At 41.3% G+C, this 16,542-nt stretch overlaps 1 protein-coding gene across 1 annotated transcript in view; it reads left to right on the forward strand.

Moving 5' to 3' along the window:
* PPM1H (protein phosphatase, Mg2+/Mn2+ dependent 1H) overlaps positions 1-12,437 on the forward strand; it is a 131,653-nt gene extending 119,216 nt beyond the window's left edge. The window contains exons 9-10 of the mRNA XM_071552314.1: positions 1,407-1,558; positions 7,613-12,437. Coding sequence (XP_071408415.1) covers positions 1,407-1,558; positions 7,613-7,760 — 300 coding nt within the window. The 3' untranslated portion in view covers positions 7,761-12,437. The remainder of the gene's footprint in view (positions 1-1,406; positions 1,559-7,612) is intronic.
* Positions 12,438-16,542: the final 4,105 nt, after the last annotated feature.

Consider the following 16,542-nt stretch of genomic DNA (forward strand, 5'->3'; position numbering starts at 1 on the left):
ACATTTTACAAATGACCTTCTTGTGCTTTTGAGTGAAAGGCAAACTGGTAAGGATTAGCAGTCAGGTCTAGGTGATTTTTTTTTCATTTTTTTTCCTCCAGTACTTATTGCAGTCCCATAAAAGCACAATTACATTAAAAGGTCCAGGCATTTTATGTGTATTGCCTGTTCCATGGCTCCTAAGGGGAGAGTGCACAATGAGAGAGAACAAAACAGCTCGTATTTTCTAGTTATGCCGAGTGCTTGAACTGACAAATTTCCCGACTGCCACTGGTGTTAGTGGATTCCAAGACTGGAGCAGGGCGCCTGACAGGGTGCACCACTTTCAAACCAGCACAAATGATCCTTTCCTGCTGTCTGCCTTGCCAACATTGTTACAATTCTTTCAAACTGTGATGTTGCTGTGGTAATTAAAGTGCTCTGTGAGTGCTTAGTAATTGCTTCCCATCACAACCTGGGAATTGGAAGTGGTTTGTCAGCTGGAGCACAGCGGGTGCTGGAAGGGGAGTTATACCGCCCTAAAGACTTGTTTTAAAACACGTTCCATGGTCTTTGCTTGTATTCTGGCTCAGCTGACGGCGTTGCAGCACCCGCCCCCCACGCCCGTGACTTCCCCCTCCACTTCCAGCTTTCCCCAGTGCCTCTGGGAAGACGATGGTGGAAGTTGTCTTAAAGGCAGGGTGTTACAGAGGTGCCAGTAGTGCTCAGCCTGATTGGAGCTGCAGATGGACCAGTCAGTGAACATTCTAATAGTGTGAATAAACTTCACTTTTGCACAGATCTGGAATCGGTCTCTAGCTACTGAACTGCCTACAGATACATGTGACTGAGCAGGTAAACAGTTTTTCTCCATTTCGTGGAACCACTCACGCGCTCAGGCACAACTCTTGAGTGCAGCAGCTGCCTCAGGTTTAGAAAAGTGAAGGCAATGCCTGCTGCCACACAGACATTTCCAAACATGTAATTTATCTGGCAGAGTTAAATGGATCTAGACAAATACTGAAAACAATTATTTGTGAATATTTTATCAGAAAATATCAAAAATTCATCAAATAAATTATTCAACTTCCATATGACTAGCCCTGCCAATGATAGGGAAGAGCCTCACACTGAAACCAGGCTGCTGGATGCAGGAGGCTTCAAGCACTTCTGGCACCCTACCCTGCTTTAGAGCCTGGCTTAGGAATGCCTGTGTCCATCCCAGCTGGGGTTAGCACATGAGCCACACTGAGCTGCAGCAGGAAGGGTTGCCATGTTGAGGGCTAAACTGGAGACAGACTCTAGCAGTGCCTTGGTCAGTATTTCAGTGCCTTGACAAAACCTAAACTCACAGCCAAACTCAGCAATGCTTTGCAAACTGGTCTGACAATCTCCGTCATTGATATCTCTTGGGGTTTTTGTTTTAGGTGAGAGTTTATGACCTCCTACAGTACGAGCACGGGCCAGATGATGTTCTGATCCTAGCAACCGATGGACTCTGGGATGTGCTGTTAAATGAAGAAGTGGCAGAAGCAGTCACTAACTTTCTACCAAACTGTGACCCCGATGATCCCCACAGGTTTGTGCTCATCCCTGATCCTCTCTCCTTTCTGTCGAAGAGCATTTTCTGGTAACATATTTTTGTAGAAAGTATGATATGACTAATATTCAGGAAATATGCAACATTTACAAGAAAATATTTTTATAAGTTGGATGGAGCCTCTACAGCAAACATGGGCACTTGGGGCAAGGGTCTATTATAACTCAGACTTGCCCACTTTCAAATGAATAGGTGTAGGATCACAGTATCTTGGCATGGGATCTGTTTTGTTTGCTGTATGAAGTCCTGTGAAAACTGTAGGAGACTGAGGTCTTAGAATAACATGGCAATAAGTCTCTGCTTAGAGCAGTCACAGGTTTCAATTTAACTCCACCTCGGATAGTCCTTTAACACTGAAGACTGTTTCTCAGTAGGACATCCCGAGCATGTCTCTCTTTCTCTCTTTCTCTCTCACTCACTCACTCTGTGTATATGTTGTATGTGTAAACACTGCACAGTGTAGTTCATGCTCATTCCTGCTCACAGTGCGACATTTAGACCCACTTCAGCAGGGGATGATCAGTGCTACCAGTACAGGTGTAATGATGAAATAGGTGGAAAGTCTGACTTTATTTCATGTAATTGGATTCTGTTTTGTTTCACAGTTTTAATCTGCCTTATTCTTTTCATTTTTCTGTCTTACCACCTCTTAAATTACCAGTTGCTGCCTTTAAAACTTACACCATGCAAACAAGTTCCCAAACAACTGCCTAGAGGCTGTCTGCCTTGAGCGAGTCCACAGGTCTGTCTGCTACTGAATTCAGTGTCACTATGATTTAAAAGGCTATGCTAGAGATCAGCCGTCTCTTGCTTGTAAACAGGAGGACTGGAAGTGGAGAGAGCTTTATCCTTCCCTAAGGACTGTTCAGAAAGGGAAGTTTGTGTTGCTACTGAATTCAGGCCTGTCTCCCACTGTCTTCTGCCCTCATCCTGGGCTAAGAGTGAGGAAAAGTGATTTTACACTCCCCAGTTAGTCTGTGGAAAGCAGAGTTTCAGAAATAACTCTTGAAGACCCATCTCAAAATGCTTGATGTTTCTCACATTTCTAAGTGATCATCTTCACAGGGTCAGTCCCAATCTCATTCAGCGAACAAGGAAGATAAATTGGTATGATATGGACACCATGACAGACACTTGAGTTTTAAAGTGAGAGCAGCTTCAAAGTAACTCAACAACATTATTTTCTCATCCTGACACTTGCGAACATGGAATGCTAAAAGAGATTTGGCTGCAATTGTCAGAATAGATGATTAGCATGAAGCTGTAACTGTAATATTTTGACCTTGCCCACCTCCTTGCACCAAAGATGAGATGTGGTAGGAAAGACAGCCAAGGCTGTCTCTGCTTCAGCAAGACATGCAGCTGTGTCTGTCCTCTCTCTGGGAGATCAGGCAGGACTAGGGAGGGGCCCTTCCAGGGCATCTGGCATGTGCTATGCAGTCATGCCATTAATTTAAGGTAGGAGATGACCTATCCAACCTACTTTCACAGTTATTCATAACACCATTCAGAGATGTGAGGGGGCTTGTGCTCTCATTCCTGCATACCTGAGTCTCTTCTTGCAAAGACACCTGGTAAAATGCAATACGTCTGCTCTGCTCTGTCTCCATTCTCATCTAGTATTTGGAAAAGATTGGCCCTTCCTACCATCCTCACCAGTCTTGTCTGTTGTGAATACAGTCAGGGTGTGTTGTGTCTGTCTTGTTCCGTTCGATCTTTACTGAGCTGGTCATGGCCACCATGTTTGCTGCAGTAGGAAGGGGAATTCTTTGTTTGAGCTTTTTGACTTGTTAGGTATTTTTTCATCCATTATAAAACACTCATAGCAATCAGAGACACTAAAGAAAAATGAGATTTTCTTTGTTTCATTTAGATTTGCTTGTACTGGTTTAGCTCTAGTAATTGTGGGGAATGAATTGCTGTTTGTACCAATGTGAGTACCACTCATTCCAGAAGTGAGTCTGCTGTTTGTAACTTAGAACAAACACATTTATTGGTGTTTGACCTACTGGTCTGTGAATGGACATCTGAATTGCAAATTAATTTGTTCTTTTAAGGAACTTTGTGCCAGGTCATTTGGAGGCTTACAAATAGCAGTGGCAAAATGTTTCTTATGCCAGCATGCAAAAGATAATTAGAGCAGTCCCTCATATAGTTTACAATAATATTTATGAAAATTACCTTGGTGGAATTGCTCGTGCTGCTTAGTTGTAAAGAATATTTAAATGTTTTAAAGCATTGTGTGAGAGGTTTTATGTAATTACTTCACGGTGGTCTAAATGAGGTATAACTAATGAATTTACAATAGTATAACAGCTCAGGCTGTGGAGATGAATTCATTCCTCTCACTAGTCAGTGACAGAAAAAAATTGTTTGCTGTATTATCAATGTTATGTTTAAAAGAAATGTTATCCTAGAAAATGTCAGGTTCTGTGATGGGTGTAGTGACATAGTCTGTGGTGAGGTGATCAGCTGGATACGTAATATATCTAGGGATGTAGAAAACTTAGCAGAATATAAGAGACTTGCTCCCTGGGTTTGGCAATGCTGTGATCTTCCAGAGAACCAACCTGTGGAGCAGACCCTGGATCCACCTGACCCGATAGCCTACTTACTCCCTGACAGCAGCTTATTAAAAAGCAGGGCCGGGGGGAAGCTAGACAGGATTTTAGAGCTGCAGAGTACTTATCTGTTACATAATTAGTTCCTTGTGAGAACAATATTCTTCCCATTTGAATTACACGTCACTTTATCGCCTCATAGGTAAGAGCTTAGAGCCCTCAGCAATGCTCTTGGGACTCTCTCCTGTTGATATTTACTGAGTGTTTGTTGCCTACATAAAAAACATCACTGAATCCTGTCAAACTCAGCATGTGCCTGGACATCTCCAAGTGAAGGGAGAGCTAAGTCCTTAGGCCTGTCCTCATCCAGCCATGCAGACTCAGCCTCAGGGGATTTGGGTAGCAAATGACAGGCACAGACTTGTTTAGAGAACAGTTCCTGGGTGATGGCTGTGATGGAGTGAAGGGGGCTAGGGTGGAGCTGGATGTCTTAGCCGGCTCATTCTTATGGGTATTGTGGCAGACAAGCATTAAGGGGAATTCTGAACAAAGAACAGGTGGTAGTGGCACCAACAGATGGTTGCTTTCTGTACATCAGCTCTCTGAAGAGGTATGAAGATGGAGAAGCGTAACTCTGCCCATTTCCTTCAGCTGCACTTATGTGGGTTTACCCCCTGACCTTGGGAATCTTTTATTTCTCATCCTTCCTCTTGTCCTTTCTTGTTTCCTCTCGCTTTCTCTCTTGCACTAGCTAGAAATTTATGAGGCTGCTGGGGAGTTCTTCCACCTCTGCTGAGTATGAGAAGTTAAGAAGATGCTCAGACAGCAGCACGATTCCACCACTGTCACCATTTCTCCTGCAGTACTTTCACTGATCAATACAGAAAGCTCCAGCAGAAAGAAAAAAAAAACCCATATATTTATTCTTAAAACACAAAAGTTGTATTCCAGCAAGGCTATTCATTACGAGGAAGTGGATACTTTAAAACCACTTCAGCAGTTCTGTAATGCAGTCTCTACAGCTGAATCCCAATTTCACAGCACTGGAGAATAAAACATTTGGTAATGGACTGCTGCTGCTGCTATTTATCTCCAGGTACAAGGGACTCGCCCTATCTCCTCTAGTGCCAAGTGGAACAGCATTGCTTCAATTCAGCTCTACATAGGAGAGGAATATGTTTCTTCACTGCTGTCTTCACCTGTTCCTTTCCCTTTGCTTCATTGTGCTGGTTTTCTTGAGTATTTCACAGTCTGTCTATGAGAGAATTTCTGGTTTATTAAAATTCCATTTTTTTATCCTGCCCTCTCCAAACACTCAGCAGCAAAACCCTAACACAATCAAAAGCAATACTCATTCCTTTGTACTCTTTAGATGTGGGGAGCCCTTGTTAATTAGAAAAAGCAGAAAGGCAAAGTTTTCTTGCAGAATGGTGGGTGTTTCTTTCTTAAATTTTGACAATAGCTTAGAAATCCTTGGGAAATATGTTCTTGCCAAAATTCACTCAGAATCAGACATGCTGTGAATAAATATTTCAGTTTCCTGCTTGCCACATGGAGTCCTTTTGTTCCTTAGCCCTGCATCTGATTTGGGAACTGAGGAGTGCAAGTATGTATGTTTGGGTTTTCTCCCTTAGAAAATTTGATTTCATGTTGCATTAGGACAGTAAGGGCAGCCATTCTTGTTACATCCTGCTGTTACAGCTCAGGGTTGTTGGCACATACTAATCTTAGAACATGTCGACAGTGTGCATGTGTGTATGCAAGCATGTGTGTTAGATTTCATGTCTTTGGGCTGTTCTCTTAACGATAAAAGTAAATCATTTGTAAAAACTAGTGAGAGCTGGAAATTTTATCACTCAGAACCATTAGGAGCAGGGGGTGCATTGCTGCTGTACAACAGTACTTGAATTTAGCATCAAACCATTTGAGTAATCAAGTGTCGGTTCATTTGCATTGAAATCTTTCTAGTAGAGCAAATATATCTACTCCTGGTTCAAAGGAATCCTTTGAGTTAAAGCATCAAAACTCTAGAAACAGAACATAGTTGGGTTTTTTTTATTCTTTTATCCCTTGAGACTGAGTAGTCTCTACTGATAGAAATTACCACAATATTCTGTGGTGGAAAGTTCTGGGGTTAGAACAGTCCTGGGTGACTGATAAACTTACACACAAACACAGAGTTTCTGATCTGTGGAGATATTGTTCTTTCCCATTCCTCAGATAAGATCTGGGCAGATCATTTCTGGTCAAGGATCCTCCCTAGAGAAAGGGGGTATTGAAATGAAAACCTTTCTTGTCCTTCCTGGTTTTTGGAAACTACAGAGGTATGCCTTAGTTCTGGAGGCCTGTGTGTGTGGCTTCGTAGAGCACTGCATCATCTTGGAGGGTGACATGCATGCTTTAAATAAAACACATGCAGACACAACATTGAACTATTTTTTTCATGTCAATCTTCTAACTATTGAATTCATTTTTAATTATCAAATAATACAAATCTTGCCTCCACCCAGTAAAATTCAAAAACTCTTGGCCAGGTGTTGGACTGATGAAATAAAACTCGTGACAGTAGCTGTTCACCCACAATGAGATTTCGTTCACAGGAAACTTCTAAGTGAGTACACAGATGTATTGATGTAGTGGCAGCAGGTAGAGCACTAAGGGAGAACATGTCAGCGCACATAACAGAGCACTGTCTGTGCACCACCTTTTGGACTCTGACACCCTTCTGCCCCCAGGCAGCATGAGGTATTTTTTCAGGATGGAAAAATAAATCCCATAAATCCAATGCCACTCAGACTAGCATAGGCTGGGAGTTTTGAAGCAACATGAACTTGGTATTGCAGTTTTCATTGAACTCGTAAATGTGAAAGAACTGTGGGACTCTGTTAATCTGATCATATTAACTGTGAGTTTCCTTTTCCAGTTTCACAACAGAAGAGATTTAAAAATCATTCCTAGAGTCAAGGAAAATAGACAGCTTCATCTACTTGTTTTAAAGTGTAATTTGGATTCTAATTTTTATGCTTTTTTGCTTTCAAATTACTTTATTGTAGTTCATCTCTGAAATAGTTGAGACGTGACTACCTTCAGGTGTGTCAGTGAACAAGCGTGTAGTTTTCACCAAGTAGTGGGGTCCTCAATTGTTCAGACTATTCCTAGAATGCCAATTTAAGGCAAGTGTGTTTAATACTTTTCTGAAGAGTGGTGAGGCTGGGCACCCAGAATGGCCGGTGTCTTTTGATCAAGTGGTGTCTGTCAAATACCTTTACACTCCTATTCAGGAACTGTCACTGAACTGGGAGGAGCTGCTTTGTCAGTATGCCATGGTTTGTGTTTTTCCTGCCTGCCTCTAAAACATTGGGAAGCATGTGCTGGTAGGCCACAACATTAAATCTGGCAGGGAGCAGGCTGTGCAGACCCACTCTCCTCAGAGGGATGAACACTCCCTGGCTGTATTGTGCCTTTCCCACAGGTACACGCTGGCGGCGCAGGACCTGGTGATGCGAGCCAGGGGAGTGCTGAAGGACCGGGGCTGGCGGATATCCAACGACAGGCTCGGCTCTGGAGACGACATCTCTGTCTACGTCATCCCTCTAATACACGGGAACAAACAGTCATGAAAGGAGCATCAAGAGTGGTTATAGGATGGGGATGTTTTTGGGAACGGCCTGTAAGAGACGATATGGTTTTGGTGGTCTGACCAGGACACTTCCAATTGATGTAATAAAAAACTAATGCTGGAGGGGTACTTTTCTGCCCAAAAGGTGGGGCTCTGCACATATACTGTATATGATTAAAGGTAACCCTTAAGATTCCAATTTCCTTATAGAAATGGGTTTGGTGCTTAACAGGAATGGGATTTATATGCTGCTAGCATATTATGGATTCTGTCATCCCTCCAGGTGGGGTGGGGAATTTTTTCTCAGTTTACTATGTAGCTTGGAAGAGCCATTTCAGTTATGAAAGTAGAAGTGGGTATCAGAAGCCAAGAAAGCTCCTGAAATCTACCCCCAAATATTCATAAGGTGGCTTGGGTCACATCTCATTTTAAAAAATATATAAATATATATATACATATATGAGACTCAAGAGTTTTCTTCTTTTAAAAAGTTGGATTCATGACTATGAACAACTTCAAACTTGTGTAATCCTTTGAGCCCCCATTTTGCTCTCCTGTCCCTTCTTCAGTAGATACCTCCTGTATTTTAGTAGGAAAACTGGAATTGTTTTCAGTGTGACTATGCCTGTTTACTGCAGCTAAAACAGCCACCTGCAAAATTGTCCAGGAGAAATAGGTCACAGTCCTGTATGGCAGAATTTATTCTGATGTGAGGAGTTATTTGTCCAGATTCCTTGTTGTGTGTTTACCATGATTCTACAGAGCATGCAAACTCAGCTATTTGTGATGTTTACGTATAGGCTGTGGGTTTTTTGGGATCAGAGATACACATTCATTGAATGGTTCTGCCTGCTTTATCCTGTTGAAAGGATGCCTGACCATAAAGTTTTTGCATCAGTTGGGATTTAGTAAATTTGTTTGGGCTCCTGAGTGTATTTTCAGTTGGATTCCTACTTGAAGTGGCGGTATTGTTCTCATTGGCAATTTGAATACCCAGACAGTGATCTATTTAAAAGATGTTCACTTCTTCCTGCCTCACTTATTATTCAGCATTCCTTCACCCGCTTGACTTGGGTGATCAGAAAGTGACAGCTTATAACTTTCTTGGCATTGAGAACTATAGTCAAGGATCAAGATGACTGTGATAGATCCAAGTCCTTGGCTAGCTCCAGCAGCATTTTTCTTAGTAGTGATAAATCAATTTAAATAAAGAAAATTTGCATAAAACATTATCAAAGTGAAAGCAGTAGTCCAGGAGAGAAACAAGTGTGCAAATCTGCAGTGTAACTTTGCTGCCTAATCTTCAAGCAGGAAGGTCTCTTACAAGTATACTGGCTGGGGAGCCAACTTCCCTCTAATTTGCCCCCAGACCACATTCATGTGGAGCTGTTCATCTGGTTTGTGCTTCTACGATAGGAAAAAAGGCAGCAGCTAACATAATGGTAGGGCACTGACTAAGGAGGTTACAAATGTTGTGTTCTTTCCAAAGGAGAAGGAGGATGCTGTGTCCTTTGCAGACTTTCTCCTGAACAGGTGTGGCCCAGAGCTTGCCAGTGTTGTAATTTATAATGTGCTGTGTAAACATGATGCAGCGCCAGTGCGGTGTAACTGCCCAGATGCTGCATTTCATTGCATCCGGAAGTACATGTGCAGCAGTTTGGTGGATTTAAACTACTCTTGCTCTACATCTCTAGACCCAGAAGGAGTTTCAAGATGAAAGCAGGCAATGTGGAGTGTGTAGTGGCTCAAACATGTAGCAAGCTGCATGATTTTAGCCTAAAGACTGTTCCATGAGTTCCCCAGTGCCTGCATGTGATAAAGCTGTGCAGAACACAGATGTTTTATACTCGAGAGCTTCAGCATAAATCAATGGCATATCTGATTATATGTTGTCATGCTTTATCTTACCTTTGCTTATTTTTTCTCTCTTTACCTCTTTTTCTGTGTGCATCTGGGTGAAAAGAGAGGTTTGGAGTCTAGAATATTTTGCCCATGGCCCCTCATATGTTTCAAAGTTTAAGCAAGAGAACTTCTCTTGCACCTTTTTTGGCCTAATAAACTTGTAAACATGCTTTTCATGCTCTGTGTAACTCCTGTTGTCTCTTTGCAAATGCAGTTGTGTAGTCATCTAGCAATTCAGATCCTCTTTCTCAAAGAAACTAGTGCTGGCAAATCTGGTGAAGTCGTCTGAGCAGCAAAGAAGCTGGTGCTTGCTGGTACCAACTACAAGCCCAAGTCAAATATTTCTGTGCTCCTGCACTGTTGGCCTTCATTATTTGGTAACATGGTGTCAACACACATACCAGTCTCTATAAAACCACTGAGTATCATGTGGTGGAAATATATTTCCTGTGTAGCATATGCCAAAATTTAAAAGTGAAACTTCAAGGCAGTGGAAAAGGCAACTTCTCATTCAGGGGTGTTTGTAAATGTACCCCCGAAGAGATGGATTAGCAGATTGCATGACTTGCTGGGAAGCAAAGTGGCAGGTGATTTCTCAGACCACGATGTGGTGGGTCCTGGTGAATCAGCCCGCACAGTGTTTGCTGTTCCTCTGAGGCACTGGCATCAGTCAGGCAGCTTCTCTTCAGCATCTGGCCCAGGTCAAGTTGTGTTTGCTGTCACCCTCTCTCCTGGAAAGGGCAAAAGTACAGTATCAATTAATATCAATTAGCATCAATTCGTGAATTCTGAGAACTTTAATAATACGTTTTAGTATGTGACTGAAACTGTGCTGTGATGCTTTTTGTTTAAAGTATCTCTTATACATTTAGGTGCTCGCCTCCCTAGAGCATCTGGCACATCTGACCCACTGCATTAGGACTTGGGCTTTCACTTCTGTCTGCTTTCACCAGAAGCTTCTTACATCCCTGTGCTGGGGTCAGTGCTCTGCTTCAAGGCATGGTATAAATACATATACATACCAAAGCCTCACAGAAATAGCAGGCAGGAGTAATTTATTGGGGAGGTATTGTGCAAGAGGCAAGAATAATTAAATTCCTATTTCCAATTAAAGTCCTAATTTCAAATTCTCTTCATAGGCTGAATTATTTTGTGAGTCACAGCATTAGAAACCACTGATGGCAGGGAGGATCCATGATGCATAGTGCCATTTTCTAGGCAGGCACAGGATGGATGGCACGTTCAGACTTGAAAGTGCTCTGGGGCTCAGTGAAGCTCCCGAGTTAGGAGCAGACAGCTCATGTCCTCAAACTGGAGCAAGTTAGACATCAAGTCCAAATTTTAGATTCATGGCATGTCATTTTAGTTACTGTCTGGTGCTGGAAGTGCTGGGTTTTGCCAGGCGAGTTCCCTTAGTATCCCAAACTGTTTAAACCTTAGCAGCAAGGAACCTCAGTCCCGAGTTACATCTGCATTCATACTGCTGTTGCACAGTGCTGTGCCTTGCCTGTGCATAGGCAGTGCTTAGAAAGTTGGGCAAGCTCGTCCCTCCTTGGATAATGGCAAGGGAAGGCACTAGTAAATACAGTTCCATTTAGCTGATAGTGCCTAGTCCAGTCCCAATTCCAGAAACTCAAAACCAAGAGGCTTCTACCATTCTGCTATGAATACTGTTGCGGAAGGTATCACAGGCATTCCGGACACTTTTCTCTTGCACTACAGCCTAAAATTTTCTGTGTTTAATTTGATTAAGAAGGGGTTAGAAATTTCATTTACACATTATTATGTGAGGTACACAACATCTTTTGGGACGTTAAGGCAATAATACTTCCTTCATGAACACAAAAGTGTATTGTCTGAAATGTTCAGTGGCCTCCTGCTACAGAGAGAGCATTTTATTAATTAATTCTAAAAAACAACAGGGCTAACAAGTTAAAGAAAGAGCAGTCAGGGTCTGCTGTTAGCAGTGGATTTCCATTTACAGTTACTACCATGTTAAAATATGAGAGATCTGTGAAGTACAGTCGACTCTGTGCCTCCAGGATGTTTTGAGCAGATTTTGACTTTGAACTTCTGCTGAGTATTTAAAGAACACTACACACTCTGAGAAAATCTGCTGTATTTCTTCCAGCCTCGGTGTTTTGCTTTTATTTTATGTTCTATGTACAAATATTTTCAATGTTTTTGTATCAAACATGAATGGCAAGCTGTGTGGAATTGTTGTTCCTCCCCAGCATTTTAGGTTTGTAAATGGTTTTCCTTTCATGTGTCTTAGATGATGATTTGATGATGTGAGAGAGACAGTGACCAAATGATGCTGTAACTGTGCTGCTCTATTTCTACCTGTGATGTACGTAAAGGAGGATGTCCATCCACCTCCATGCTCATGCTCATTCTGTTTTCTTCTTTTTTTTCTTAACCATTGCTGTTGGTGTTCTTTCATAGGCGTCTTATTTTGCTTTTTTTTTTTAATAGCTTCCACATTTGTCTTTCCTTCATTGGACAATTCATGTTAATATCTTAATTTGAGATCTGTACCACTGTCTCAGGTTTATATTTCCTGAAGAAAAGAGGACCTGCTGGAGGAAGATGATTTGGACCAATGTACTTCTGCTTTGTGACTGTGAAATGTTAATCTTTTTGTAACCTAAGAACAAAAAATGTTTAGTAAAGGGATATATTTTGTGTTTTTTGAAACTTTTCAGTGCAATGAACAAAAGAGGAGGGTACTGAAGAAGTGTATGTGCAAAGTTTTAAAATAAAATTTTAAATTATATATTATATATATCCATCCAGATCTTTAATCATTATTATTCTGGTTTTGTCATGAAGATTTCCCCAAGTCTCTATGTGTATTCCTAATTGTGCAATATGGGCAAGTAGCACACTCTGCTTTACAAGGGAACAGATGATTCACTGACAAAAGGTCTCACTCTTGAGTTAATGAAGTAAATTCCTATGAGGTGCATTAGTGTATGGGTTGATCTGGGAGAGTTCAGCTGTAGGATAGCTGTGAGAGCTGTGTGCTGCCATTGGGCTGTGATTCATTGCTCAGACTGCCAGTGCCATGTTTCCACTTAATGAAGAGCTATGTAAAGTCATCAGCTATCAGCTCTCTGAGGCACTGGGTGTAATTCTCAAAATGATAACATAGTTGGAGTAAGTTTTCCCTCATCTCCAGTTTCTTAGAAATCACTGTCTTAAATTCTGAGTTTAGGTTCAAGCAAAACCAAAGCTGAACTCTTAGATTCCACTGGAAGGAAGCACTCACAGTTACTCAGTAACCGAAGATACTTTTGAAGGCATAAAGATGCAGGAAACTAACACTGACCTTGCACTGTACCAGCACAGCCATGGACAATGCCCACCTGGGCTGCCAGAAAGAAAATGAAGGCTGGGCATGTATCTACTCGTTATGTTTTGAAACATTGCATTGTAGCACAAGCAATTCTTCTGCTTCCTATTTCACCTCACACTTAGCAGGAGAGCAGTGAAAACATCTGTTCTAGTGCTACTCCAGTTTTTAAAGTGCTACACATTCCCATTGTATTCACTGAGCCTAATGGAGAGTGCAGGGAAAAGCAATGTGTTACTTTCAGTCTGGTTCTTCTCACTCTCCCGAGAAGTCCTGCAGTTTATTACTGCAGTCCAACCACAGTGTCAAGCTTAAAATTGCTGTGCAAATAAAGCTTCAGCATAGCTTTACCTGACTTGCTGGTGTCAGCTGAATAATAAATGTTGTTGGCATGAAGGGACAGGGAGCTGTTGCACATCAGCCGAATCTAAAGGACCCTGCTCCACATTATCCTCTTGCTTTTGCATTTCCTATGCCCTAAATTCTGTAAGCTTGTAGGTCAAGTAAGGCTTGTTATTTTAATTTTTTTTTTTAGGTAATAGATGCAACTCTCAATTTTGGACATCAGTTTCTGTAATTCCTGTAGGTAATAAATCAGTCCTTTGTCAAATAATACATTCACGGTATCCTACTGAATGTACTCAGTTGACACAAGGGAACAATCCCAGTAATTTATGGTATTTTCTGTAGTTTCTGTAAAACCGAGGCCCGAAATTTTGTCTTCTTAATGTATCCTGGTAGAGCAATGTACCTTCACAAAAAATTGACTTCTTTTGCTATTACTCTGTGGCTTTTATGGATTCCAGAGTTTCTCTATGCTTTCCAGGAAGGCTTATATAAACCAAAGCTTTTGCACATCCTGTTCTTGTTAGAAGGAAGGAAGAAGGCTCTTTAAAAAATCCTCCACTTTCCAGAACAAAGGATACCATAACTTTTTGGGGATGTAAAATGATTTTAGGAGAAATTGTGCTTTGAGGGCAAGGTTATCGAAAAAAGTTTGATCAATGTGTGTACAGGTAGATAAAGGACACATGATTCGGAGACTCTTAATAATCTAAGAACAATTAATCATAAATTTGAAGCTGCACACAAAATACTAAGGGAAGAGGGAGACAGCTGCAGTAGAAAAAAGTAATTAGATTTTTACTGCAGCTAATTTAAGACTGATTATTTAGAAGTGTAGACAGATGAGATCTCTGAACCTTCATGAATTTGAGGCTGCCTAAGATTAGAATTACATTCCTTTTCTTTGGTGTTTAGTGCATAATTTCTTGGCTTTTGAAGAGTCAAAATGTCCCTCATCTTTACCCCCAAGTATTTATTCCCTTAAGCAATAGAAATCAATCCCTTATGGCGTTCCTCTGTCAAGACAACCAGCTGTACTGGTTTGATGTTGTCCCTGTGCTTCACAGTCATCCCTGGAGTTATCAGTCTGTTGCTTGGGTGTTGTACTTGACTGTGGTAATTCGAGGCCTTTCCCAACAGATTGTGCTCCACAGAGCATCTTCCTGGTTCATTTATGCTATGGGTGGTATTTTTCCTTCCTTTTGTCTCCCTACTGTCCCTCTCCCTGATTTAAAACATTTTGGAGCAGTTAACTGCTATTTGAGATGTGCCACTGAGTCCATGGCCATCCACCTCCTCCCACCACTTGATTCCTAAGGGTGCTGATGCTGACAGCATCACCAGCAGTGCAGGAATTTCCAGTAGCTAAAGGGAAGACTCACAGAAAGGGAAAAGGTGTCTTAACATAATATTGCTGATTACCTCCAGATTAAAATTTACATGCATGTAATATTTTAATTCTCCTATTTGAAAGGGGAAACTTTAATGGCTTTTAAGTTGATTTTAGAGGGTTCAACTTTTTGAGTCATTATTACCCCAGTTCTTTGGCTCGGTTATCTTCCGGGGAAACTTGCAAAGAACGTTTCCTTCCATCTGGAAGATCCCACGGTTATCACACAAGCTCAGATACAGCCCTTAGCTTCTCATATGTTAGTTGTTTCTTATTTCTGTAATTGCTACAACTTTCAAGGGCCTAAGCAAAGATACCTGAAATTTCGCTATTTTTGCTTTAGGAAGGTAAGATTTAAGGATATGGAAATTCTGCAAAATATCCATGAGTAAAATTACAAGAAATTATATTGTTTTCCCATGAGAGTTACTGCAAAAGACAAATAACTAGTCAGTCACCTCATCAAGTAGCACAAATTGTTCCTAAACAAAGACCATTTCTGTGCCCAGTACAATATTCAATAAAGCTCAGGGATGTAGAAGCAGCTGACACCACTGCAGTCATTTCAGTCTGTTCAGAATTTAGACTCACTCTGTCCATCCAGATCTCTTAAATGTGTATCAGCTTAATTTTTAAATTCACAGCCCTCTGTGGCAGATGTGGGCTGAAGCAGCTGCTTCAGGGTAGGGTGCAGCACATACTGGAATGAGGAAGGGAAGATAAAGAGAAGCCAAATCCAGCTGCAGTTCTCCAGGATCTAAAGCCAGGCAAACCAGTTATTTAAACAGGTAGTTGCCAAAAAATGTACAAAGAGCAGGGAATTGCTGCTGCCACAAGCAGTTCAGGCCTTGATTCTGAAATCCACTCATCCCCACGTTGTGCCTGTTTACTTTCATTCCTGGGTTGGTACCGCAGCTAATTGCACCAAATGTCTTATTTCTTGGCATCCACCAGCTTTCCCCAGAGCTTTGTCAGCCAAATGTCAACTGCATCTCATCTAGCTGAGATCAAGGTACTCCACAAACAAGCTCCTAATACACCTTTCTTATGCTGCATTTTCTGAGGATTGTGTTCACAGTGCTCCCAATTAAAAAAATAAATTTACTTTGCTGGTCTTTGCACCCTCTCTTAGTGCTTGTTTTTTACCAGCACTCATGCAAGTGAATTTTACATCTGGGAATTTAGAATATGTTAGAAGAGCTGGAACATCATTCTTACTCCTTCTCTGCTTGAGCACCAGCACAGAAGCAGTTTAAATGAGCCAGACAAGAATCAAAACACAAGCTTCAAACTAAGTTTCATGTCCAGACATATAAGTATTCCATGAATGATAAAAATATAAAAAACAATGCTCATACAGTAAATTTTGTTGTGGTTACATTTTTCTAAGAAGGGTGTACTAGGGAAGTCTGTTTGGTGCCAATAAAAAAAGAAAGGAGAGGGGAAAACACCCCAAACATATTTACTTTTACTGTTCTGTAAAATTTCTCAGTCATTCTTTTCTGCCACTGCTCCTACAAGATTTCACTGCTGCTGGCTTCATTAGGAGAGCAAGGTAGTGTGGGACTCAGGTACTCGAGTCAATTAGAAAATGGGAGAAACACCCAACTAGCCTGGACTCCTGAGGTCTGCTATACAGCACAGTCTGAGTTCTAATAATAAGCTTTTGTAGACTATTGAAATTGAATTTATAATTATATACATATATATGTGTGTATGTATAAAGAAATAAATAATTTTGAGCAGCAACTAACACATTGGAAGATGTGATCCCTTGGTGCCTGATCCAGG

This window comes from Pithys albifrons, chromosome 3, assembly GCF_047495875.1.
Source record: "Pithys albifrons albifrons isolate INPA30051 chromosome 3, PitAlb_v1, whole genome shotgun sequence".
In the NCBI taxonomy this organism is placed as follows: Eukaryota; Metazoa; Chordata; class Aves; order Passeriformes; family Thamnophilidae; genus Pithys; species Pithys albifrons.